Raw genomic sequence first — 26,886 nt, 5'->3', positions numbered from 1 at the left:
CAGGTCACTGTGGTGAAAGCTCTAATTTCCGGAAGCCCTTGAACGTCGCGGGAGTCCTCCCAGTCAGATCTGGCTGAACGTGACGCGCCGACTCGGAGCCGAGAGGTTTCCTGGCGGAGCTGCAGAGGGAGCGGGAGCCTGGCGGTTCTGTCTGTCTTCCCGAGACACCAAACCCGCTTTTCCCCTCTTTCTCTCTCGGTTTTGGGGACAGCCTCGCCGGTCATGGCTCCATCGCTGTCCTCCGTTCGCCTCTGAGGGACGCTGGATGCTACAGTAACCGTGTTGGAGGGAAGCGGGAGAAGGGGGCATCCCTTTTGAGTCCTCGACTACCAGGTAAAAAAAGGAAATAAAAATGGACGCTTTGTAACGTGTTGGCACTGGGGGTGGAAGTGGCACGTGGGAGCGGAGGGAGCGGGCAGACAAAGGTGTGGGGGGTCGTGATTTTCGGGGGTACGGGTGGGAGTGGAGGTTAGCTCGTTCGCTAGCTTCGGTCAGCAGACTGCTGCTTCGTCATTCGTCAGTCTGGGGAGGATGCAGCGGCGTCGGGATGCTGCTGTTGCACAGAGGAGGAGGGGAGGGGGGTGATTGTAGCGGTACCGTCCATCTGGCGTCGCCCCTTCTCCCCCATCAGCGATACCGCCTCCCCCTTCCTATTTAAATAAACGTCTGACCAAAATGATCAACAACCAAAGCGATTCTTTGCTAACAAAGATCCGAACAGCCCCGCGGTGAGCGGCCTCTCACTGACAGCTAGCCTGCTAGCTAGCTAACACTAGCATCCCCCCACACCCCCCTATTAGCATCCTCTGCTATCCCGCATCCTCCACGCATCCGTCACCGGGGTTCTCAGACGCCCCACTCCCACCCAGCACCACTTTTTATTTTTATTTTAACTAAAACCCCTCCCTTTCGGTTCTGAATGGGCGCAGAAGTTCCAGCGCCAAACGTCCTCTGGTCCGGTCCATGTGATGGAGCACGCCGAGCGGATGTTGTTATGTAACGGATAATGACACCACACGCCCTTGAAACAAAAGCTGTTGCTTCTGCGTGTGTTTGCGTGAGATGCGGGACTTGGTGGCGACCAGCGGAAGGGAGACTTCGCTTTTTCCCCCCCCCGGTGCCCCGAACAACCCGAGGCTCGCTCCCGCCGAGTCTCCCCCCACCCCCGGTTCTGCTGTCGCCGGCGGAGCTCGCGCCTGTTAGCCTGTCAGTCCCGCGTGCGCAGGATGCAAAGCTTCTGTTATGGTTGTTTCTGAGAGCTTGTTGTGTCTGCAAAATGCATGTCAGCTATTGATGAATGACTCCCCTTCTCTGGAGGATGAGATTTTACATAAACTAATGAGTTTTAAGATGTTTTATGTAAAGAACCGGAGCGTAGATGGAGGCTGCTGGGAATTTCCCCGTCCTTCACTTTACACACATTCCTGCAAAACTCCAGTTCTTATCTGACTAGAAGATACAAATGAACTCATGCACGTCTTTGTGAAAGTTTGCATACACGATTGAAGTGCATTACATGTCACTGTAGGATATGTATACATATACATAACTTCCCTAAACAGGTGGAAAATGTAAACAAATTATTGAAACTTCATAGTAGTGGATATTTTTAAAGCATTTGGTGAAGATTGTTTATCCTGTCACGGGACGAACAAGATAAACATTGAACACACTAAAACCAAAATTTTAAAACTCAAAAAAAAAAAAACACAACTTTTAGCATAATTATGAACTATACATATATATGTAGCATTACCTGTGATGATGCTAGTGTGAATGCTGTGAGCTGAATTTGGCTGCTGAAGATGCTGAAGTTGATAGCCAGCTAAAAATATTAGCTTAATGTCAAATTAGCCTAAAAACAACAAACTTAGGTTAGACAAAACAGCTAGCATGTAGCTGAAAAAACTAGCTAAACTTCAAAATTTCCTTAAAAAAACTGAAAAAAGCCTATATTAGCCAGAACAGCTTGTGTGTAAATACTCCAAAACAGCCTAAAAAATCTTTAAATGAAAATCCTAAATTAGCCAAAACATCTAGCGTGTAGCTGAAGTATTAGCTAAACTCCAAAATAGCCTAAACATTTTTTCAGTAAATACCAAAATAGTCCAAAAAGCTAGCAGAATGCCAATTTTTAAAACTGTGACTTTTTAACATAATTATAAATAATAAGAAGGCATGAACATTATTTTCAGAATAAATCAACTTAAACCTTAAATAACTTGAAATATTTTACTCCACATAAAAATATATTTTTTCAAAATTATATGAGTTAAAAATAAGTGCAAGATAACATTTTGGCCATTAATAACAGTAAAATAAAATGACGTGGAGGGCCAGATAGAATTACCAGACGGGCCGGATCCGGGCCTTGACTTTGATACGTGATTTAGGCTGATGTTGGTACAATGAATCCTGGGAAAGTTTCATTTTTTTATTCTATTTAACCCTTTTTTACCAGGAGAATAAACTGAGAACAAATAATGACCTTGTATCATTTTTGAGACGCTTTACGCAGAAACTTGACTTAATTTTGTGTCAGAGTTTGAAAAATCTGGACAATTGGACTCAAGTTTATGGAATTGTTCTGGACTTGGGATTTACAGAACCTCAGAACTTGTGTTGTTGATTAAAACCGTTGAACTCTTGTTGTGATGATGTTGTGGAGACCATTTAAGAGGTAGATGGTCACTGGTCTAACTTATGAATGCTTTCAATGATTCTGGGAAGAATCAGAACCAGATATCGATAGTGATGAATGAAGAATGGGTCAGACCAGACAGATGACCTGCCTGAGGGAGGAGAAAGGCTTTATGTTGACAGTTTTTGTAGCAGAATTTCATAAAAAGATTTATTCAACCACATTCACTCTCAAATTGGGTTCTGATTCTACTCTAAAGGTTCTGCCAGAGGGATCATCATCAGCCCAAACCTCTTAATCTGATAAAAAATGTATCTGACACAAACTGATGTTTATCAACCAGTTTTGTTCCAGATGAACAGAAACTCGTACAAAAGACTGAACATCTTTAATGTTCAGTTAGCTGCTTAAAATATAATCGGACGAGAATAAAACGACTCAGAATTCCAATGTTTTGTTCTTGAAATAACATTTTTTCCCACGTTTGGAGCATCAGAGGAGAATACACAAACAAATCAGGGGAAAACAGTTTCATTTTTTCAACTACTTAGTTCAGCAGAGAAGAACTCTAAAACTTACAGCAAATCCTTTGTTGGTGTGAACCATCGTCGGATCAAAATTGAAACTGGATTTGCATGTTTTCCAGAGCACCGCGTTTCCGTCTCACCTGACCCGGTGATGATACCTGCGACTCAGAGAACTTTTGTTGACGTTTGTGCAGATCGAAGTTTTTTTCCCCCTGAAACAGAAGCTACTTCCTGTTTGATGTCTGTCATTGATGTTTTCCAGCTGCTGCCTTTCAGGCTTCATGCGATGCAGAACTCAAGAGACGTTTTCACAGATGAAGAGAATTAATTTATGACTCTCGTTATTTACCGAACTAACATGTGCAGCAAGGAATCCTGGGAAGGAGGGATGTAGAGCGATCAGACTCAGGTAGGAGGAAAAAAAATGAAGGAGTGGCACAGTGAAGGAAAGGGAAAGAAGAGGAGGTGAAAACTTAAAGGAAAGAAAATGGAAAGGGAGTAGCTGAGAGGCAGGAAGAGAAGGCGTTGGTTAGGAAGGGAGGTTACAAAGCAAGAAAAAAAGGAGGATTTAGATCCAAAATGTTTGAAGGCATAGAAAATAGATGGATGAAAGTGAGAGAATGAAGATGGGGAAAGGAGGGAATACAAAAAAGAAGGGGTTCATGTGGCAGGAAGTGTTGCGCGGCTCCAAACAATGAGCAGTGTGGATGGCGGCTGGATTCGCCGTGTGAAGGAAACCTTCCACTGACCCGCTTTTTTTCCCACCACCCTCTCCTTTCTCTGCCTCTGCTTCCTTCCAGGCTGACTCACTCCTGGAGCGCCTGAACTCAGAGGAGGTGTAGGAGAGCTGAAACAGGGAGGAGGGGGGAAGAGAAAGGGATTGTGGGACAGGAGGACGGAGGGAGGCGCACAGCTCAGCAGGTGGAGCGGACGGAGGTGACGGAGCGGAGAGGTCGGCCGGTGGAGCCGTCAGACGACCGAGCGTCCTGCTGCCACGCCGCTGCCCCGTCACAGTCAGCACACTGGGAGAACTGGGAGAACCGGTGTTGAGGAGAAGCCACCATGAGCGACCAGAACGTCGTCAAGGAAGGCTGGGTCCAGAAAAGAGGTACGCTCGCTTTTTAGTTCATGGATGTTCTTTATTTTAATGTGAAAATTAGAGCCGATTGATTTATAAGCAATCAATACAAAAACGTGTAGTTTATTTGATTTATATGGCGCCTTAAAATGACCACAAAACATATCGTTTCTCTGTTTATTTTTATTGCTGAACTTTTGTGAGACTTGAAAGTGTTTAAAAACATTTTTGTGACATTTATTTCAGAGAAAAACTGAAAATATGCTTTATATATCATGATATATATCAATATCAAATGATTTATATCTTAATATACAATTTTTTTATATCGGCCGCCACAAATAAACAGATATATCAAACTTAGAATAATTTGTCACAAAGTAATTGGAAATTTAAAGAAAGAAAAAATAAATAAACATGTATTAAGTTAGAATTAGTTAAAGCAAAAGACATCATTTTTGCCTTTTTTATTCTCAGCAATCTTCAAGGTTCCATCATTCCCAAGACTAAAAACCACTATTGATTAACATTAAGAGTTTTTAACATTCTTTTTCTGTTCTGTAAACATTTTTGACAAACCCATCACACACTTCCATCACTGTCGTGTTTTGTTTTTGTCTGCTTCCACAATCCCGCTGCCCTGAATGCTCATTAGAGCACCAAATATGGATTAAGATGCCTCCAAAAATAGTATCTAAAAGGTGCTTTTCATTCTCGTCAGATTAAAAACTATTGGTGTTTTTCCCTTATTGAGGAAACGGGATATTGTTGGATATTTGATATTGTGCTGTATATTTTGTGTTTTTCATGACGGGTGACCCACAGTTTGTGTAGTATGAAAGGTGAATGCTGTGGAATTGATCTGCTTTAAAGTCCTCCACCGATGGAAATCCTGTTTTTTTGAGTTTTTAACATGTATATTTGGCATTTTTCTTATGAAAGACAACAAATGTAATAATAAATCATTTAGTTTTTGCATTTCTCCGTTTTAAATCAATCAAACTGTCACAGACTGACTCTGTTTGAATGAATTATCTTTTTTCCATCACATGCACTAAACCCTCATCTGTTCCTAGTGTCTAGTTCAGGTTCTGGAGAAGAGAAGATGGTATCTTCACATTGACTGCAGTCAAATGAGCCGCCGTTCACATTTCTGTGGTCAAATCAGCATCACTGGATTTTTTGTGCGAGTTTCATCCAATACTTACGGTAGCAGGACTGAGAACGCTGGAAAATCTCCACCAGACTCCACGGAGCTTCTTGATGTGACCACGGAAATGTGAACGGCGGCTCATTTGACCGCAGTCTTTTGTAGTAAGTTCGGTCCCCGAAACTCTTCACTTCCTCGTCCGAGCTGACATCTGTTAAAAAAAGATACAACTGGACAGTAGTGACGTTGCTTGACATTTTTATGTAGCAGCGGTGAAGATTTACGCTAGCGAGACACAGAGCTGTCATAATCGGACGGGGGAGGGTGTCAGGGGCGGAGCTGCTTAGCTCGGCTCCAAAAGCCACACCCCCTCAGAGGAGTTTTGGGAAACAGAGGCTTCAGATCAACATGAAAAATGGCTTTTTAAGACATTTAGGTTGTGAAATTTTGGTTAAAAACTTCATAATCATAATTAAAACACTACTGGGAATGTTTTTTTAAATAAAAAAATTGTCATATGGAGACTTTAAGCATCTTTGACCTGTCCAGTATGGATTCTGCATAATTGTCTGACAGTAGTGGACTAAAAAACTTTTTCAAAATACCTGAAAAGAAATTCAAATGATGATAATCCTTGTTTTGGGGATTTTCTGGGTTGGGAGTTTCTCTGTTTAAATTAGAGCTGGTTTGATAAAATCAATTAATCGATTTTAGCTGAACAGATTAATAATTGATTCATAAAAATATAGATTGATTTAGCACATAATGCTAAAGTCCACTAGCTTGATGCTAACGTTTAATGGAATTTCCCATAGGATGGCTAATGCTAACGCTCGACATAAACATACATTACTGACTAAATCAACTTACAGGCATGAATTTTCCAACTTCTTTTATGGAAATATGTTTTAAAGTAACCGTTTGGGGTTTAAAGCATCGTTTTTTGCTTTTATTTTCTTCTTCTGGAGTGAGGTGTTATGCTATAGCTTGATCGCCTCCTAGTGGCCAAACTGAAACGCTCTCCAGGAGAAGCAGAACAATGTTAACAATCTGAACATTTTTGTTAGAACTTAATATATTTTCATATCAGATTAATAAAAATATATTCAAAACATATAGTGGATTATTAATGTATTTCACATTAAATATATATAAATGTGTAAACTCAAAATTGAATTGAATTAAAGAATTTAAATAAATTGGAATCGAATCGATCCAGGTTTTTGTGAACCGAATTGAATGGAAATTATTATCGATACCCCCATTATCGAGTCTAGAAAACTGCTGACGTAGATGTTTCAGAGACATTAGAGGAGGTCAACGTCTTCAGAGACCACACATGAAGGGAAGAACAACCTCGTTTTGGGAAAGCTCTTTTTGTCTTTTCCACACATAGGATCAGGACTTTTAGCTGGAAGGGGTTTGGAAAAACACGGCTAAAACTCCAGCCACCTTTGTCTTGAACGATGTGTTTTCTCCGTCTCGGTGTGAACACGGTCTAAGCCGCTCTGCCAGTTTGAAGAACAGCACCGCCAAACAATGGTTGTTTACCTGCCAGGGGGGCCAGCGGCCTTTACAGGCCTCCTCTGAGCTGCTCTTGACTGGTGTGTTGTAGTTCCCACACAGGTTTGTGTAGATGTGCTGCCTTGTGTTTGTGGGAGGTGTTTGTTTTTTGTTTTTTTTTCCTGGTCTGAGCTCATGGCTGGTGGCTGGCAGGCAGGAGGAAGTTTCTCCGCGGCTCTATGTGCATACAGAGGATGACCTAACACTTGGGTTCCTTCCTCTCTGGCCCCCACAAGATCCTCATTTGTTTATCGCCCCTCTTGTAATTCGGTCCTGACGACGGGGACAAGTGCTCCTTTCCGATTTAGGAAAAGCTCCCGTACGAATGGGTTAGAAAATATGATCTGAAATTAGGAGGAAGAACAAAAAAAATGTTTTAAAGTAGAGTTGGGTTTAAAAAAACTGATTTAACACGATAATTCCAGTAGATTCTGAAGGAGAAAAGCGGCGGAAACCGCCGCTTTTCTCCTTCAGAATCTACTGGAATTATCGTATTAATGGTTGAAAAGTTGCAGAATATTAAAGATTTTGTGTTTAAGCGTCACCGACGAAGCCTCAGCTGTTAAAGGATTCACTTATTAAATCTACATTCGTTTATCAATGTCATCTCTAGTGTTTGATCAGCCTAAAAAAGCTACTTTTACTTCATTTCTAGTGTAGAAATTTCTATTCATTTCATCTTCTGTGTTAAGAGAAAAGGTGTTTTTATAACCAAACAAAAAGGATTTTAAATAAAAATGTAAAAAATATTTTGGATAAAAATTGATCCATGTGAAAGTTTAATTTTAAAAAATAAAACGAAGATTTATTTGATTTTAAGTAGGTCTGGGGATTGATTAAAAAAAATTAAGTAATTCATCGCAAATTTTGAAAAAATTAATCGCCATAAAAATAATTTTTTGCAGTATTTGACAGCCGCTTATTATCTGCAAATAATTATATGAAATCACACGCAAAATTGTATATTTAAAATGTTTATTTTTAACCCTTTAAGGGTCAGAAACGTTTGAATTTGTGATGTTAAGCAAATATTAGAAATAATATGTAGAAAATTAATTTAATAAAACTTGAAGAATTACATGAATTAAATGATAATTTATGTTTATGTAAATGTGTATGTATTTTTCTTTATATGGCCTTAATATTTATGTAAAAGATCATTTTCATTTTTCTTGTTTGATATATTTTGATTTATTTTGGTTTATTTGGCAATAGAGGCAGATAATATGTTTAATATGTTTTCTTTTTTCATCTACTTTTCATTTAATAACCGTTTTTTGTGTATTTGTTGTTACTAAGTAATATAAAAAAAATCTGTATTTTTAATTTGAAAGACTACCTGTTTGCTTATTTGGTATTATTTTAATCAGCACAATCTTAATGTGACACTACCTTTATATTTAAATTTTTCCATGTTATATTCACACACTAGACATTAAATTATGCAAAAACAGAAAATTACATCTGGAAAAATGGGATTTGTTTTGCTGTGGAAACCCTAAAAATATTTAATAAACTTTTTGTACAAAATAGAATTAAAGTTTTAGGTGTAATTTTTTGAAAACATCAAGAATACATTTTTTCAACAAACCAATCAACATGTTTTTGAATGAAAATTCAAAAAAATTCAAGGCTAAGATCACACCAGGAGGCCCCAAAAATAAGAATTTCTCTATTTGACATTTCTCCTGGAATTCTTTTTTTTCCTATTTTTTCTCATAAATTTCTTTTTTGTGTTTGTTAAGAATAATAAAACATATTTTTGGGGAGAAGTTTGATCCAGCTGGATTTCAGGTCGGCTTGAATCTACACAGGTGTTGTTGTGTCTGTCTATTCCGAACTGCTCGCCTCCTGTGGCGTCAGTGGGCGTGGCTTAAGGCGGTGAACCAGATAGAATAGAATAGAATAGAATAGAAAATACTTTATTAATCCCTTTGGAGGTCCTCAGGGAAATTCAAGTACCAGCGTCCGTACAGCAGTAAAATACAAAATACCACGGAATTTCCGCAATTTTTGTTATTGTGGAAAATTCATGTAGGTTCCCATCCCAAAATAGAATGATGGTCGGTTTCCCCGTTGTCGGATTTCTCATTGCAGAAAGCTCAAATTAATAAAGAAAAAATAGCAAAAAATGGTCTAAAGCGGAAGTTTTTGCTTGTAACCATGGTGACCCTGGCTAACAAGGTTCTGGCTAACCCTCGTCATTTGTGTTTGGATAGATGTTCACAAAGGCCCGGGAACAAAACTCGTGATTTTACAGAAAACTAAACTACTGACGTTCTGATTAGTGTTTGTTTCCAACAAAACAAGTACTTCCTTTTAAGCAAAGGAAATAGTTTTTGATTTGTGAATGTTATCATTTCTCTTTTTATATCATGTAAGGAATAGTTTTAAAACTTGTTAACTTTTTTTTTTAATCATTTTTACAGTTTTGTGTGTAATTTAAAATTGTCATTATTCGTCGACGAATATAAGTGATCGACGAATGCTGTAACTAAGAGAAAAAAATATTATATTTTTTTGTGTTTGCAATTGCTTTGCAAATAGTTAAAATTTCATAATCGATTCTCAGCCCTGATATATAGACACAAGCAGGAAGGGAAAATGGATTATTTTGTAAATTTTTGTATTTGAAATTCTATTAAAAATAAATTTCCTTTCATATTTTCGTTTTTAATGTTGTTAAAATAAAACTTTATTTAAAAAAAGTGCATAGATCCAAATCAAATCCACTTGATCTAATATTTTTGGCAGCTTTATTTTGAGGATTAAAAAAAGACTCAGAAATTTTGGTTCAGTTTTAGTGTTTTCTCTCTGGTTCAACCCTGACTGATGGAAATCAAACCTTATGGGTAGAAGTCATCTGGGAAGTCGTCTGTGTTGTTACCAGAAACCCACGGAAACATCAGAGGAGTTTAGGAGGCTGCGCAGACACTTATTAGGCTGCGCAGACACTCAGGAGGATGTGAAGATGGAGGCTGTGCAGGGCATCGGGAGGTTGCGCAGAGGCTTAGGGGGCTTTCCAGATGCTCAAATGACTGCATAGACATTCAGGAGACCTTGCAGACATTCAAGAGGGTGTGCAGATTCTCAGGAGGCTGCACAGATGCTCAGGAGGCTGCGCAGATTCTCAGGAGGCTGCTTAGGCACTCAGTAGGTTGCACAGCACAGGAGGCTTTACAGATGCTCAAGTGACTGCATAGACATCCAGGAGGCTGCGCAGATGTGCAATAATGTGACATTGCAATAATGTGACGTTGAAAAAGACATTAGATTAAAAAAAGGCACGTCAACAAGAATTAAGACGTTAAAATTCAATGTTTACCACAGTTTGAGGCGAGTTTTGAATGTTAGCAATGTGGGACATATTGTCCATTCTTTCAAAAAGCATCTTGTAGCAGCAGAACGTCTGTGAAAACATCTGCACGTCTTGCGTTGCAGGGGAGTACATCAAGAACTGGCGGCCGCGCTACTTCCTCCTGAAGACAGACGGCTCCTTCATCGGATACAAGGACAAACCGCAGGACTCGGACTTGGCCTATCCGCTCAACAACTTCTCTGTAGCGAGTAAGACACGAGCAGACCAGTCTGACCTCTCTGCAGGCGTGGGGTCAACCTCTACATAAAACTCTGTGTGGCTTTCAGAATGTCAGCTGATGAAGACGGAACGGCCCAAGCCCAACACCTTCATCATCCGCTGTCTGCAGTGGACCACCGTCATCGAGAGGACTTTCCATGTCGACACTCCCGATGAGAGGTGAGCTTCTCCACTCCACTCTATTGAGACTAAAGTTGAAGATATGTCACGCCTGCCTTTGTTTTTTAACGGTTTCCCACTCCAGGGACGAGTGGGCCGAGGCGATCCAGATGGTAGCAGAGTCTCTGGCCAAGCAGGAGGAGGAGGGCATCCTGTGCAGTCCCACCTCCCAAATCGAGAACGTCAACGAGGAGGAGATGGACACCTCCATTAGTCACTACAAACGAAAGGTGGGAAAAAAGAAAATTAACCATAGTATTGTGGACTGAGAGTATAGATACACCTGAAAACATGTAGAATAACATGAAAAAGATTCATTTTGTTCAATTAAGAGTGACGCATCAGGTAAAAACATGATGCATAGATAATTGAAATATTTCAATCCTTAATGTTGGTGTCTCAGAAAATTAAAATATTGTCAAAAGTAAAAAAAAAAATATGTCAGGAACTCAAAGTGGAAAGGGTGCATCATCATCATCATCATCATCAGAGAAGACTTCAGTTTTTAGAGTAACGTTTGGAAAAATCCATTCAGGAACTTTGGGATCATCAGAGGGAATGGACTGAAGCTGGACTCAGTAGATCAAGATCCCACACAAAAGAATAAAGAAGGTCACATTTATGGTGTCTAACCAGATATAAACTGGAGAAAGGAGAACTGGACTCTGACCCAATGCTCCAAAATGTTCGCTTCAGATTCGAGAGGAAGAGTCTCAAGATGTTTGAAGATGAGAGACTACTGACCAGGGATGTAGGAATAAAATCGATTTGGTGATATATCGTGGTACTTCATTTAAATGCTAAATTAAATTAAATTACAATGCTGACATGGAGATATGTAGTTCATTTTTTATTTCACCGAAGCATGTGAGTGCTCGGATATTCGCAATCGAAAATTCAAGTACGAATGATCGATGATTCCCGATCTTTATAAATATAGTAGACTGTAGTCAAATATTATCTGGGGACGATGTTTTTTTTTTTTGTCTGAAATGCAGAATAATGTTGGATTTTAAGTTTATGAACCTTAAAATCCAACGTGACAGTAGAGCTACTGTCACCGGGAGTAAATAAATCTTCATGTCGATGAAGCTTCCTGTTTTCAAAATAAGTCTAGCGAGAACTTTAACTTCTGAAAAAAATGAGTTAGCTTTAACAACTGAGCTTTAGCTATAGTGTTTACACTCTTTTAGTTATGGTAACTCTTCAACAGTTAATGCAGTTAACGTAACCCCAGTGGATTCTGAAGCGGTTAAACGCCGCCTCGTGGTGATATGCTGAACTACAGTACGGATGTGATCAACGTTAATCAGCTGCAAAATAAAAAATACTTTTCATACGGGCTCTGCACCAATATGTGATGCTTAGAACTTAAAATGTTGAAGAACTTTGAGAATAGAAAACTGAAGAACATTTTCAGGTCTTGTAGTTAAATGATCCAAACCAGCAGTGATGTTTATGCTTTATGTTACTGCTGAACTTAACCAGAAGGTTGACCAAAAAATAAAAGTTTAAAGTGACAAACACCATTTCTTTCTGTCTAAATCTTTGTGTTTTATCAGTTTTGTTGATTTTGATCTCCTGTTCTAAATAAATGTATAAATGATGGTGATTTAGTACGAATATTGACTATTTATTGAACACTTCACACAAACTAAACTGGTTTCCACAAAGAAAATCTGATGCAGGCATGAATTTATGAATCTAAAAACCATAGATTACTGTTTCATCATGTAAATTTCACAGGATGAGGTCTTTTTACTGCTTCTTTCTCTCTTCAGACAATGAATGACTTCGACTATCTGAAGCTTCTGGGCAAAGGCACTTTTGGGAAAGTCATTCTCGTGAGGGAGAAGGCCAGCGGCACCTACTACGCCATGAAGATCCTCAAGAAGGAAGTCATTATAGCCAAGGTCCTCCTTCGTTTTAAGATCGTAGAGCATTTCTTAAGAATTTAGAGCTTCAGAAATGATCTTAAAGTGTTTCTTGTCTGATCACTTTGTGGTTGTTTGTGTTATTACAGGATGAAGTTGCTCACACGCTCACAGAAAGTAGGGTATTAAAAAACACTCGGCATCCGTTCCTAACGGTAACTACAATAGTTCTCTTCTTTTAAACAATAGTTCTACCCAACTTTTAATTATTTAAACAGGTGTTTAATGAGAATCTCTTCTTCTTTTTGTTGTAGTCTCTGAAGTACTCATTCCAGACTAAGGACCGGCTGTGCTTTGTAATGGAGTACGTCAACGGAGGAGAGGTTAGAGTCTACTGGAACTCTTTTAAACTGTTTTTGTTTTCTCCAAATGTAAGTGAAGTCAGAAAGTGCTTCATCTCTAAGGTTGTATTCAGACTGGACTCATTTGGTTCGTTTAAAGTGAATCAGAGTTCGTTTCCTTGATAATCCAAAACAAGTCTACAGTCTTCAAAACCGGATGACACGACCTCTTAATGACTTCATGTACTTGTATTACAAAAGAGTTATTGAAGTTCTGCCCCATTCAGGATCTTTAAATGTGAAAGTAAACCATGAACTATAATATCCTTTTAAAAATGTCAAACTTTACTTTCTAATCGTTTATCTTTTCTTCTGTTTGTTCTTTGCAGCTTTTTTTTCACTTGTCCAGAGAACGAGTGTTCTCAGAAGATCGGACCCGTTTCTACGGAGCTGAGATCGTCTCTGCTTTAGACTACCTGCATTCTGCCAAGATCGTGTATCGTGATCTGAAGGTAAAACGACGTGAGCGACGAGCTCGTCACAAAGCCATAGACCACGGGTGTCAAACTCAATCAAACAAGGAGCCAAAAACCAAAACACACCTTAGGTCGCGGGCCGAACAGGAGAAACATTTATTGAACACAATAAAACTGCATTTTAAAACTGTAACTTTTTAACATAAATCTGAACTAGATATATAGCATTACCTGTGATAATGCTAGTGTGAATGCTAGAAGCTGAATTTGCAGCTGAAGATGATGAAAGTGATAGCTGAAAACGCTGAAGCTGATAGCCAGCTAAAATATTAGCTAAATGCTTAAAAACTAAAAAAGAAAAACTTAGGTTAGCCAAAACAGCTATCATGTAGTTGAAAAAAATAGCTAAACTTCAAAACAGCCTAGAAAAACTGGAAATTAGCCTAAATTAGCCAAACAGCTAGCATGTTGCTGAAATATTAGCTAAACTCCAAAACAGCCTAAAAATCTTAGTAAATACCAAAATAGTCCAAAAAAACTAGCAGAATGCCAATTTTGAAAACTTTAAAACCATAACGTTTTAACATAATTCTGAATAATAAAAAGGCAGGAATATTATTCCAGAATAAATCAACTGAAACCTTAAATAATTTTCAACATTTTACTCGCCATAAGAATATTTTTTGTCAAAATTATACAAGTTAGAAAACACTCCAAAACTAAATTTGAAAACTTTAAAACCATTACTTTTTAACATAATTATGAACTAGATATATAGCATTCCCAGCGATAATGCTAGTGTGAATGCTGTAAGCTGAATTTGTCGCTGAAGATGCTGAAAGTGATGGCTGAAAACGCTGAAGCTCAAAGCAGGAAATGCTGAAGCTGAAAGCTGAAATCGCTCAAGCTAATATATGAAAACAGTGAAGCTGATAGCCAGCTAAAATATTAGCTAAATGCTTAAAAACTAAAAAAGAAAAACTTAGGTTAGCCAAAACAGCTATCATGTAGTTGAAAAGTAGCTAAACTTCAAAACAGCCTAGAAAAACTGGAAATTAGCCTAAATTAGCCAAAACAGCTAGCATGTAGCTGAAATATTAGCTAAACTCAGAAACAGCCTAAAAATCTTAGTAAATGCCAAAATAGTCCAAAAAGCTAGAAGAATGCCAATTTTTAAAACTTTAAAACCATAACTTTGTATCATAATTCTGAATAATAAAAAGGCAGGAATATTATTCCAGAATAAATCAACTGAAACCTTAAGTAATTTTCAATATTTACACTCCATAAAAATATTTTTTGTCAAAATTATACAAGTTGGCAAAAAGCTCAAGATATCAGGCCATAAATAACAAAATAAAATGATCTGGAGGGCCAGATCCGGCCCCCGGGCCTTGACTTTAACACATGCGCCATAGACTGATGTCGCTTTGTAACTGTCTCTCTGTTCAGCTGGAGAACCTCATGTTAGACAAAGACGGCCATATCAAGATCACGGATTTCGGCCTCTGTAAAGAAGGCATCACGGATACCGCCACCATGAAGACGTTCTGTGGAACACCGGAGTACCTGGCTCCAGAGGTCAGAGCGTAAACAGTAAACAACTAGACCCATGAACGCTGTCACTCTAAAACCAGACTCTCCTGAGGTTTACTGGTTCAGCTGTTGAAAACAGGAAGGAGACGTCGTTTCAGTCCTTTCATGTCTCTGCTGCTGTTTACCACAACCACCACTTCAGGGTGGAAGTGCATGAAGATGCAGTTCCTGAAATGAGTGTTTACTCTACAGCAGTGATTCAAGTCAACAACAACTCTCACTGTAGTAATGTGGAGAGCATCTGATGATCAAACCAAAGGGTTTCAGTCGTGTTTGTGGTCAAACTAGATTTTAACACGATTGTAAACGAGTGAGTCCAAATGTGAGGATTAGAAGGTCAAACGTTGACCTGTGTGTCGTCAGGTTCTGGAGGACAACGACTACGGCCGAGCGGTGGACTGGTGGGGGTTGGGCGTGGTCACGTATGAGATGATGTGCGGCCGCCTGCCGTTCTACAACCAGGACCACGAGAAGCTGTTTGAGCTCATCCTCATGGAGGAGATCAAGTTCCCGCGGACGCTGTCGGCCGACGCCAAATCGCTGCTGTCAGGACTGCTCATTAAGGACCCCAACAAACGGTACAAAAGAATTTGCAGCTGTAGCAAACAAAAAGAAAATAAAAGTACTTATTTGCCTCACTGTAAATATTCAGTCACCACGCTCACTCCTTTTCTTTCTTTATATAAACGGTATGTATGACGTCACCGATTTCACTACGAGAAAGTGGTATTAATACGAACATTTTACGATGTCTATTTATGACTCCACTGTGTTCTGATGATTAATACGTTGATGGTTTAGTAAATACATTTAAACTAGGGCCAGGAATTGATTAAAAATAATTAACTAATTAAACCTGGAAAAAATTAATCGCAATATTCTTTTTTTTTTTATTACAGTATTTTCCAAAAACTAAACATTTAGAACGTTTATTTTAAATTAACTTTAATCGATTATAAACATTAATCACACTTTGTGTTGTGATTAATCGCAATGTTTTAATTTGTAAATTTGATGACATTATGCAGCTTTTGAACAAAAACACTGCAGAGGAAAAAAAAATCCTTCATTTTTATTGTCTGAATTTTTTAATTTTTAAGTGTTAACCCAGAAGTGTAATTTGTGAGCACAAAACACGACAACAGTGAGATAAACAGAAGTTTAAAGACTTTTATGTCTGCAGGATTACTCCAAGAGTACAGACTGATGGTGTGAATGTATGAACAAACTATATAAATGTGTGAATGAAAGTGTGATTTTTATTTATTTTTTTATTTTAAGGCCTTTGAGTCTGAAGAAGGTGAGAAAGTTCAGTTTAGATAAACACTTTTTACATCACTGTAACTTTAACAAGAAATAATCAAATTAAAGCATTAAAGCTCAGAATTAGCTGCATGTTTGAATCTGATTCCGACTTTGTTGAGGATTTTTATGGAGCAGTCGACTTGTTGCCGGTTTTCTTCCCTCACTTTTAAATCTTTATGAAGTGTTTTTTTAGAAAAGTGGGTTCTGCTGATGACCAGTTATAGTTTATCATCCAGACATCTGGTCATCGGGTCAGTAAAGTTCAGCTGAAGGAGAACGTCGTTATAAATCGAGGCTTTTGGTGCAACCGAAATGTGGTTCCTGACGTTCCAGTTCCTCTGATCGTTGAGAGAAATCAAATAACTTTATGATAATAAATATTCATCAGAAACGCTCGCGGGCAGAACAGACCGAGCTCCGTTAAAGCGTCTCTTCCTCCCTGAGGCGTTTGTGTCTGAAGATCGCTGAGATCGTCTGCTTCACACGGCGAACTCCGTCACCCTGATGAGTTATTTTAGGATCAATCCAGGTTGAAGACTTTATATGAACACATCTGAGTTTTTTTTTTCTGTCTGTGTCGGCTGACAGGCTGGGCGGCGGACCGGATGACGCTAAGGAGATCATGCGGCACAGTTTTTTCGGCACGATCGACTGGCAGGACGTCTACGATAAGAAGGTGAGACGTCGACTCCGGCAGCATGTCTGAGCTATTTTAGAGTCAGGGTTGCCTCTGTTTTTCTAAAGATCTGTGGATGGAAACTCAAAAATAGAACAGAAGGAGCAAAAATGAACTCATTCTTGTCTTTATTTATTCTACTGAAAGTTTCCTGGCAGTTCCTCAGAAATCTTCTCTGTAAAAGTTGTAGCTTCTAACCTTTTGGCTAAAGTTAACCTGTAGGTTTGAGCTCTTCCTGGTTCATTTACTTAAAAGATCACTTAAAGCTGAAACCAGTTTTCAAATCTCCTGTTTTTATGCTTTTTTTTGCTCTTTCATCCTAATTTTTACCTAAATATTATTCAGGTTTGTAAACTTTAAAAGTGTAAAGTGAAAATGGTGTTTTTAACATGTTCTTGTGGCATTTTTCTGATAATGAAGGACATTTATAAAGAAAATGATGCTGTAAATTCCACACTGATCATCTTTGCATCTCTTTTCAAAGCGTTCCCACTGGTCTTTTAATTATGATTCTGCCGTTTTAAGGCAAATAAACTGTTGTTTTCTAGGACATAGTTGGAAATTCACCTGTTGGCCCCACTACCCATCATCCATCTGTTTTTCTGCTAGCTCACAGCCCCTCACACCCCCCAACCTAACATTATAGGAAGGGCTGAGTTAGAAAAATCAATTAATCAATTTGAATCGATTTAAACTTAATTGATCAATAATCAATTCATAAAAATATAAATCGATTTAGCACCTAAAGCTAAAGTCAGCTAGCTTGATGCTAACGTTTAATGAAATTTCCCATAGGACGGCTAATGGTAACATTCGGTCAACATAAACATACATTACTGACTAAATAAACATCTTTATGAACTCACAGGTATTAATTTTTCAAACTCTTTTAATGAAATGTTTTTTAAAATAAGAATTTTTGGTCTAAAACATCATTTTTTGTTCATTCTTTCTTCTTCTCCTGAAAAAAGGTGTAATGCTAAAGCACAGTCGCCACCTAGTGGCAAAACTGAAACGTCCTCCTGGAGAAGCAGAACAATGTTACAGTGTTAATGATCCTTTGTTAGAACTTCTTCTTTAGAGAATCCATGTACCGTATTTTTCGGACTATAAGTCGCACCGGAGTATTGGGATCAATCCAGGCTCTTGTGAATCGAATGATAATCGATGCTCAGCCCTACAGATCCCGCTGGTTCTGTCCTCTGAAAAGGCTCCTAAAGCTCCTCTGCTTCCTGCTCGTTTCAGTTGGTTCCACCGTTCCAGCCGCAGGTCTCCTCCGAGACGGACACGCGCTACTTTGATGAAGAGTTCACAGCACAGACCATCACCATCACTCCGCCAGAGAAATGTAAGCGCCTCTGCACAACCACAAACCTTCAGGACGGTTTTAGCATCAAAGCTTCAAGCATGTGTGTCCGTCTCCCCGCAGATGATGAGGACGGGATGGATGCAGCAGACAACGAGCGACGGCCTCATTTCCCACAATTCTCCTACTCAGCCAGCGGGCGGGAGTGAGCGCCTCGACCCGGCCAGAACCCTCCCATTTCGTGGCCATTTTGAGGAAAACACGTAGCCATTCTAGGAAAAAAAACAGAAAAAAACAAAACAGTCTCCCCTCTTTCTCCTCGCCTGCCTCCCTGCAGATGAGGAGACGTCTTTTTAGGGACTTTAAAAGAGGTTTTTGCACAGTGGGATTGACTCCAGCCGGTTTCCCCACACTAAAGAAAAAAAAAAAACAAACAAGATAGAAAACGAAAAAAAATGTCTCCTACATTTCCAGCGCTCTTTACTGCAGAAGGCAATGTTTTTATTTATTTGATTTTTCTCTCTGTCAGTATTTTGACCCAGGTCCATGTTTTTTTTTTGTCGTTTTTGCCCGTTTTTATTCTTCTTTTGACTTTTTGCACTTGGTTTGGAAGAGCCGATTTAGGGAACAAAAAACCAAAAATGTTGCCTTACGTGTGCAGATGTTTCGTATCATACCAACAGGGTGTTTTTCTTTGTCTTTCTTTGTTTTTGGTGAGGGTGGGCGGGGTTTGGGGATATGAAGGGTCAGGATAAGTGCATGGTTTGGAAAAAAAAAAAAAAACTTTTTTTTAACAGAAAAAAAAAAGAAATCCCTCACAGTTGCCATGGCGGCGCACATTTCCCAATCCCATGGCAACAGAAATTGCTGTAAAAAAAAAAAAGGATAGGTTTGTTTCATTTCTATCAGTTTTTCTTCATAGCTCCTTTTATTTTGAAACACTACCGGAAACGCACAGTTCACTCAGGCGCCGCAGAGCACAAACCGCTCCTCACAGCTGTAGAACGCAAACCGTACGTTTGTCACTACGCCGGACGTGACAAACAAACGCACGCCGCGGGTTCCGGTGTGCGTTCGCCAGCCGCTGTCCACACTGAGGCCATGCTTCCTGGAGCTGATCGTTTACTGCGTCACTTTGTTTGCGAAAAATGCTTTTTGATATATTTTCTGTCAAATTAATCTTCCTTTAAAGATGTTGGAAATGCTGCTTTTTTATTTATGTATTTATTCTCCTGAAAGGTTGAACAGAACCCAGTCTCCAAACACTGGAATGAACTTGAGGACTGAGGGAGGGGGGGCGGACATGGCCTCAGTGTCCACCGGCGTCATGTTGGGAACAGACTCAGGAGCCCCGGTTTCAGTTCTGGTGAAGGCGTAGAGGAGGGGGCCAGAAGGGAAGGGTCTCGTTGCTGCTCCGACTCAGTCAGAGGAGCTCTCTGAAGTATGTAAAGTTCTGAATACTGTGAATTCACTGGAGAGCGCTGCTGGTGTCCGTCCTGCCGAGGCCGGATGCTTCCAGACCCGCCGTACCGCTCCCCACGTGATGGAGACGAGCATATCACTGACTTGAGCCCTGAAGCTACAAAAACTGCATGTTTTCAGGCGACACTACTATCCACACACAAACCGACAAATACTTCTTCTTTAAATAGGAAAGAAAGTCTAGTTTATCACACAGATGCTATCAGAAAAAGGCTTCCAGCTCCACGTACTGAGCTTTCGCCACATCTATCCTGTCAGTATTACCAGAGAATTTATTTACTTGTTTTTCAAGTGTGAACATTTTTTTTTTTTTTGAGTTTTTCATCCTGTCACAAGAAAACTGAGCCGAGAAGACGAAGAACTGCCGCGGAAACTTGTCGAGTCACCGGAACTTTCTTTTTTGATGTACATATGCAATGCCTTTTTTTTTCTGTTTTTGTCGATGGCGACGAGGCAAGCCTGCTGAAGACGAACCCTTTCAGAACTGCATTCAAGAGGAGAAGAAGCTGTAAAATACAAGAACTAGACCGTAACGCTTTTTCTTTCCCCACCTGCTGACTCGTTACGATTCATGGAGGATGCTTCCCTGACCCCGCCTTCCTCCCTCCCGTCAGCGCGGCCCCACCCACCCGGGGCCACGGCTGACGTCCGTTTTGTTTTCTAGTACATCAGGTTGTTCCACCATTCCTTCCTTCCTTCCCAACTTTTTTTCATTTTATTTTTATTTATGTTTTGTCATTCTCGGCAGTGATCTCTTGTATATTGTAAAACAAAAAGAGGCACCTCTTGGAAGTTGCTGAAAAGATGACGATGGATGCATTAAAGTCTCTTATTTTATTTGTTTTTGGGATCATTTACTTGTTTGTTTTCTTACCAAAACATTAGAGCAAGACCCCCTTAGTGGACTTGCGTTGCCGTGGTAGTATTTATTTTCAATTAAATTAAAAAGAAAAGCATTTCAGGGGTTCTGCTGTGTTCATCTCTTTATTTTTTGGATAGTTTTCGTTTCTCTGAGGTGAGAAAATGTTCCCAGTGGTCTTTAATCATAATCTAATTATGATTATGCTGCTTTTAGCCATTTTTCTTTTGAATATGGTGTTTTGTTGGACATAGTTTCTGTAGAGCAGCTGGATTTTGGTAGAAATTCCCCTCTTAGTTGTGGGTGGGGATCAATACTGAGAGCTCTCTGTTTACACTCACACCCCTGACTTAACATTAGCGGTGCAACAAAAATTAAAGCGATTTAGGTGGTTTGAGTCAGATTCCAGCTCAGATGAGGAAAACAAAGACGTACACGGGTCTAGTCGTCTGCAAGTGGAGGCATCAGAATCGGAGCTTGTGGCTTGCCGTAGATGCATCTACGCCATATTTACATTTTTTTTGTTTGCTCCTAAATCACAACATTTTGAATGAAAAAATACACAGATGTCATTTAGAGATTAATTGTCTTTGAGTATGTCTCCCATCATGAGAAAAATGCCACAAGAACATGGCAGCATGGGGTTCTAGGCAAAACTTGATTTGTGGGGCGCAGCACCAGGCAAAATTAAATTCAACTTTTGAGTTAAGTTTTTCATGGTTTTAATTACCTTTTTTAAATTTTTTACATGAAATGAGTGGTGTGTTAAACTGTTAAAAAGAAGTCTTTGCAATGTATTACCTCCTCCAGCAGATGGCTCCCTTAGGCGACCGCCTAGGTCACCTATGCCCAGGGCCAACCCTGCACAAGAACATGCTAAAAACAAAGTTTTCAGGAGAGGATGAATTATTAATTGCAGTCAGGAGTTTTAATGTATTTTTACAGCATTTATAGATCAAAATTGTTTTTTTTTAAACTTCTTTTTAGCAAGAAACTCTTTGGAATTGATTTATTTCTATCAAAAATGCTAAAAGAAGAGTAAAGAAACATCCTAGATTTGACTTCTTGACGTTTTTAAAGCAAGCACATTTCATTTATGAGCATTAGGTACAAATGAATTAAAATCACTTTCAAGCGAAGGCCGGTTCAGTGGTGCAGTGGGTGGCGCTCCTGCCTCACAGCAAGAAGGATGTGACTTAAATTTCAGCTGGGTCCTTCCTGTGTGGAGTTTCCATGCATGTGTGGGTTTTTCTCCACCTTTATAGGTTGATTGATGGCTCTAAATCGCCTGTTCAGGGCGTACCACGCCTTCACACAAGTAAGTGTAAAACTGCTCACTAAAATACAGATCCAGTTGTGGAATTTCTTGAAGAGTAAAAATCCTCTAAATAGTCCATAAAAAGTCAGTTCTGACAGATTTCTTTGCTACAATCTCTTTTATTTGAAAACAAAATCATCTCTTCATCCAGATGCTGTTACAGAGAAAAAAAAGTTAAAACAGAACAAGGACACTGAAGTGCTGCTAAACCTAAGTTGTGGTCCAAACTGAAGAACAAAAAGGCTAACGTGAACCAATATGGTCGTTTGAGTGCTTTTTTTAAGCTCCTCCCCTCCAGAGAGCTGTCACACCGCCTCCCTGAAGAGAACGTTTCCCAGTTTTCCCCGATGGACAACATCCATAGTCACTCTGGAATGGCGGGAGGCCAGTCTACATCCACAGACTGACACGGGAAACACAAGTTAGACTCAACATGTGGACACATCGGGTGAGAAACTGTTCAGTGAAGACCCCACCTCCACGTCCAGCTCCAGGATGTCCGTGTCGGTCTTCAGCAGCTCACACAGGTTGGGCTTAGTGCGACCAAAGTCTCCGTGCACAAACTCTTTGATGTAGCTGTTCGTCAGCCGTTAAGATAAAGTGAAGCTAGAAAAGTTGCATTACCTGCGATAATGCTAGTGTGGATGCTTTTTGCTGAAAGTAGTCACTGAAGATGCTGAAGATTTTTGCTGAAAATGTTGATAAAATTTTATTTAATTGCTAAGGGGCATTTACAGAATATGAAAAAGCTATTTGCAAAATGCCTAAATTCTAAATTAACTCCAAAATAGCCAAAAATTCCTCAGTAAACTAAGTTAGGCAAAAACATTAGCCTGTTGCTAAAATAGAAGCTAAACTCTAAATTAGCCTAAAAAAACCCCAATAGATAAAGAATTAGCCAAAAAATGTTAGCTTATTGCTAAACTAGAAGATAAACTCTAAATTAGTCTATAAAAACCTCTGTAGGTAACAGATTAGCCAAAAATATTAGCCTGTTGCTAAAATAGAAGCTAAATTTTAAATTAGCCTTTAAAAACCTTTTTTAATAACAAATTAGAAAAATATGTTACCATGTTGCTAAAATAGAAGCTAAACTCTAGATTAGTCTATAAAAACCTAAGTAGATAAGTAAATTAAGTAAATTATCCAAAAACTTTTAGCATGCTGCTAAAATATTAAACTAAATATTTTTAAAATTACTACAAAAGATTCAAACATAGCCCAAGAATGTATTTATAGACTTGTTGCTAATCTTATTAAAATGCTGAATTTGAAGACTTTCTCATTCATTTTCTACATTGCATATTTTGCTCAATATTTCAAAAACTTTGAAGTTTATGAATACCAAAAATACAAGCAATCATGTACCTGAACGAGATGAACGTTTTGATGCCAAGAGTGTGATGGAGTTTTTACGTGTCGACAAAGGAGCAGGAGAATCACTGTAATTGTGTGAATGCTTACTAAGCATTCACACAACTAAGCAGCTCGGTAACTGAGAACGGAGGTTCTCGTGAGGATACGTCCCGGCCTGCGTTTTCAGAGCCAGGTAAAAGTGGTGAGCGTCCACGTAGCGGGCGTTCATGGTGTGGATGACTCGCTGTCGCACCGCCAGCGCCCGCCGGTGCAAAACCCTCAGAGGAGTCTTCTGATCCAGAGTCAGATCCTGATGAGACAAAACAGCATTTAAAAAAAAAAGCCAGTCTGTTATAACACTGGTACAAAGTCCAAACTAAAAGACCTTGATGTCATCGATGAAGCTAATGTCTTCTTTCTGGATGGGCTTCAGGGTCCAAACAAGCGCCGTGTACGACTTGGTTTTCTCCTCCTCTCCCTCCTTCATCCGACCCATGGCCTCCCTGCGGTTTGATGCAGAGAGCCGTCTATTACTCTCCAAGCCTCAGTCAGCTGCACAGGTGAAGCCTTTATACTCACCTGGTAACGATCTGCAGGTCTCGAACTCTGATCTTATCCGAAGATTTATTTATGGTCTGAAAGCAGAAGAGTTACGACTCTGATGTAACAAGTTCTTTTGACTTTTGCCTTGATTGGTCTTTTTTTAAGCTACAGTCATTTATAGGTTGGTTTTAAAGGATTGAACGACACCAAAGTTCTAAAAAATAGTTAGAATTAAAAATGAAATACTGATACAACTCTGACAAAAGTCTAAAAACCATAAATCTGTCTCCTTAAAAGGAAAAAAAAACGACTTAAGCTATCTACAACACCGGCTATTTGTCATGTGTTTTAAAAGTCCGTTCTTGAACGGTGTTCACACTGGACAAACAGGGAGGGGCTTCTTCCTCTTGAGTCTTGGTCAATGGTGTAAAATTTTCCTCCTGGTTTTCTAAAACATTGACATTTCCGTGAAACAAAAGGAGACGTCATCCATACGAAGCGACCAAATCCAAGTCCCTGATTGGTCAAAATTTAACTAGTTTAACTTCTTTTGTACATGGATCCCAAAAACGTTTGTAGAAACTTGCGTAGCTACACGTGAACACCGGACTTTTGAACACAGAGCTCCGAAATGAGCACTTACACAGACTTTTCATAAGAAGTGGTCGCTTGAACGCGTGTTGCTGATTACGGCGTGAATGTAGCTTCAGATTGTCACATCATAATGGAACCAATGGCAGAAAAAAAAACTTTTTTTCACCTCCTGTAGCTCTTTCATCTGCAGTTTGCTCAATCTGGACTTGTGTGGATTCTGCAGCTCCATCGCAAATGGTCGTCCTGTTGGAAAACACACAATGTGACAGTAAAAGATACAGAATAATAAATAAACAGATATCCTAGATTTTAAAATTAAAGTTCCACTATTTGTCACACACCTAGGTGTGTGGAATTTGTTCTCCGCATTTGACCTATCCCCTGGGGGAGCGGTGAGCTGCAGACACAGCCGCGCGCGGGAACCATTTGGTGGTTTAACCCCCTCCCCCAGTGCAACACCTTAATGCTGAGTGTCAAGCAGGGAGGCACTGGGTCCCATTTTTACAGTCTTTGGTATGACTTGGCCAGGATTTGAACCCACGACCTTCCAATCTCAGGGCGGACACTCTACCACAAGGCCACTGAGCTGGTCAGACCTCTTAACCTTGAAGAGCATTTAAAAAAACAAAATTGGAGCCAGGTAGTTTCCCAAGTACCCACATGATGATGTGCTACACAAGCATTGACTGTATACGAGAACTGGACTGAGTGACACCCCCACCCCCCGCGGGTTCCAAACAGGAACTGTCTCCAAGAAGCTAAAACTATTTTGCATATTTATCTGTAGTTCAACTTATAAACTGGCCAATCAGATGCCTAAAGTAGTGTAGCCAGTTTTTAAGCGGTAGGGGTGTGGCCTTCCAACAAGCTCAATCCTGATTGGTGAGAGTGTTTGCCAAAGAAATGTAGACTCGTATGGCGGCATCTACATCGTGAAAAAATGGCGACTAAATTGACCTCATTTGATTGGAGCTGTAAGTCAACCATTTTATAGTCACACAGTCCAGGCCTCATATACAGTCGATGTACAGAACCAACAGATTCTTGTTTATTCGTGTGAAATAGTTAATTTTACATTATGTAAAAGTAAAATAGAAATTAACGCATTTATATTCTAGTAGCACAAATTTGACCTTTTCCAGGAATTTTAGGACAAAAACTGCTAAAATACCGTAAGTTTTTTTAACAAATATAGTTTTATTGAGCTTTTTTTTTTCTTTAAGCTGTGCAGAAACGATTGACAGGTGGGTATTGAACCCTCAACTCTACAGCAGCCTTTCTGTCCGATATTTTTATCCTTCTCGTTTAAAAAAGTCTGGTTTGATGTTTGGCTCGGTGGTCACATGACCACATCCATCTCCTACGATTGTTGACCGGCGTGTGTCAAACTCACCGTTTCCCAGAGTTCGGACGTCCACGTCTTCTCTCCCAGACGAGGAGAAATTAAATCCTGCCGAACCAGAATTAAGGTCTTGTTATGATGAAAGTCTGAAGATTTCAGGACTGCGCAGCCGCGGACTCACCGTCAGCTCTGAAGGCCGTCAGGACGGGCGCTGCGATCAGCTCCTCCACCGAGGACTCCATCCTCCTCTCTCCATCAATCAACCAGGGAGTCTGGGGCAGACTGCGGCAGAACTTGTTGTACCTCCCTGAACGCAAAGAGGAGCAGGAACCATGATTTGGAGAACCAGATCAGAACATTTTCCAACCATCTACCTGCTATGAAGACGGACACGTGGAGACACTGGACGTCCTGAGGGACGCAGCTGCTGGCGGGACGGGCCGGCGGACACGGGTACTGCCTGGAAAATTTAAAACTAAAATAGAAAGAATATTACATAAAAAAAACTTCTACTTTAGGGTGAAACTTACTTTAGGAACTTGTCATCGGATATCTTTTCCAGAGCTTTGACTACAGCCATGCGGGTGAACACCGACTGTAAACACAGACGACACTCCGTGAACAACAGTTTTTCTCCAGTAAACATTTAAAAAAAAAAAGGTCTCCTTTATGAAACTTCCGAGTCACCTGCTTGTTTTTGGTGGGTTTGAAGCAGTCCGGACAGACTTTAGCTCTGTGGGGAGAACAGTAGTTAAAGTCTTTCTTTCATTTTCAAAGATCTGATGTTACTTTAGGAGTTATTTCTGAAACATTAAGATTACCAAGTTGCCTTTACTCACTAAAATAAGGTGGTTTGTTTGCTTTCAGCTCAACAGATAGATAACCAGATAGCATTTTATTCTATCCTGGGCTGCAACGACCAAACTGTCATTTTATTTTGAGTGAAAATTCCAAAACGATGACATCACAGCAAGAGAAACCATCAAAAAATGAATTCATAGTAAGAATGTTAAAATGATTAAAACCAGAATAAATAGTAGTAAAAAACGTCACATGACTGTAGTACAGCGAGTTTTAAAAACATCCATTATTGCACAGTTCC

General features: G+C 39.6%; 2 protein-coding genes across 4 annotated transcripts in view; one reads left to right on the top strand and one right to left on the bottom strand.

The window, feature by feature from the left end:
- The first annotated feature begins 12 nt into the window (after positions 1-12).
- On the top strand, positions 13-20,733 carry akt3b (v-akt murine thymoma viral oncogene homolog 3b). The gene is made up of 14 exons (XM_024290009.2): positions 13-333; positions 3,969-4,276; positions 10,401-10,526; positions 10,605-10,716; positions 10,802-10,946; positions 12,498-12,629; positions 12,740-12,805; positions 12,905-12,973; positions 13,321-13,443; positions 14,860-14,988; positions 15,367-15,581; positions 16,897-16,984; positions 18,230-18,332; positions 18,414-20,733. Exons 2-14 carry the CDS (start codon positions 4,231-4,233, stop codon positions 18,497-18,499), a joined length of 1,440 nt encoding a protein of 479 aa, XP_024145777.1. The 5' UTR covers positions 13-333; positions 3,969-4,230; the 3' UTR covers positions 18,500-20,733.
- A 1,308-nt stretch (positions 20,734-22,041) lies between these two features.
- The window catches only part of pus10 (pseudouridine synthase 10), a 9,661-nt gene continuing 4,816 nt past the window's right edge, over positions 22,042-26,886 (bottom strand). For all 3 annotated transcript variants that reach the window (XM_024289281.2, XM_024289279.2, XM_024289278.2), the window contains exons 9-19: positions 26,472-26,517; positions 26,315-26,379; positions 26,159-26,244; positions 25,966-26,091; positions 25,836-25,892; positions 24,609-24,685; positions 23,885-23,940; positions 23,691-23,808; positions 23,473-23,615; positions 22,426-22,525; positions 22,042-22,352 (exon numbers count right to left, since the gene is read on the bottom strand). In XM_024289281.2, coding sequence (XP_024145049.1) covers positions 22,314-22,352; positions 22,426-22,525; positions 23,473-23,615; positions 23,691-23,808; positions 23,885-23,940; positions 24,609-24,685; positions 25,836-25,892; positions 25,966-26,091; positions 26,159-26,244; positions 26,315-26,379; positions 26,472-26,517 — 913 coding nt within the window. In that variant the 3' untranslated portion in view covers positions 22,042-22,313. The remainder of the gene's footprint in view (positions 22,353-22,425; positions 22,526-23,472; positions 23,616-23,690; positions 23,809-23,884; positions 23,941-24,608; positions 24,686-25,835; positions 25,893-25,965; positions 26,092-26,158; positions 26,245-26,314; positions 26,380-26,471; positions 26,518-26,886) is intronic.

Source organism: Oryzias melastigma, linkage group LG1 (assembly GCF_002922805.2).
Source record: "Oryzias melastigma strain HK-1 linkage group LG1, ASM292280v2, whole genome shotgun sequence".
Taxonomy (NCBI): Eukaryota; Metazoa; Chordata; class Actinopteri; order Beloniformes; family Adrianichthyidae; genus Oryzias; species Oryzias melastigma.
Note: the sequence above shows the minus strand (reverse complement) of the source record. Positions and strands in the feature narration are given on the sequence as shown.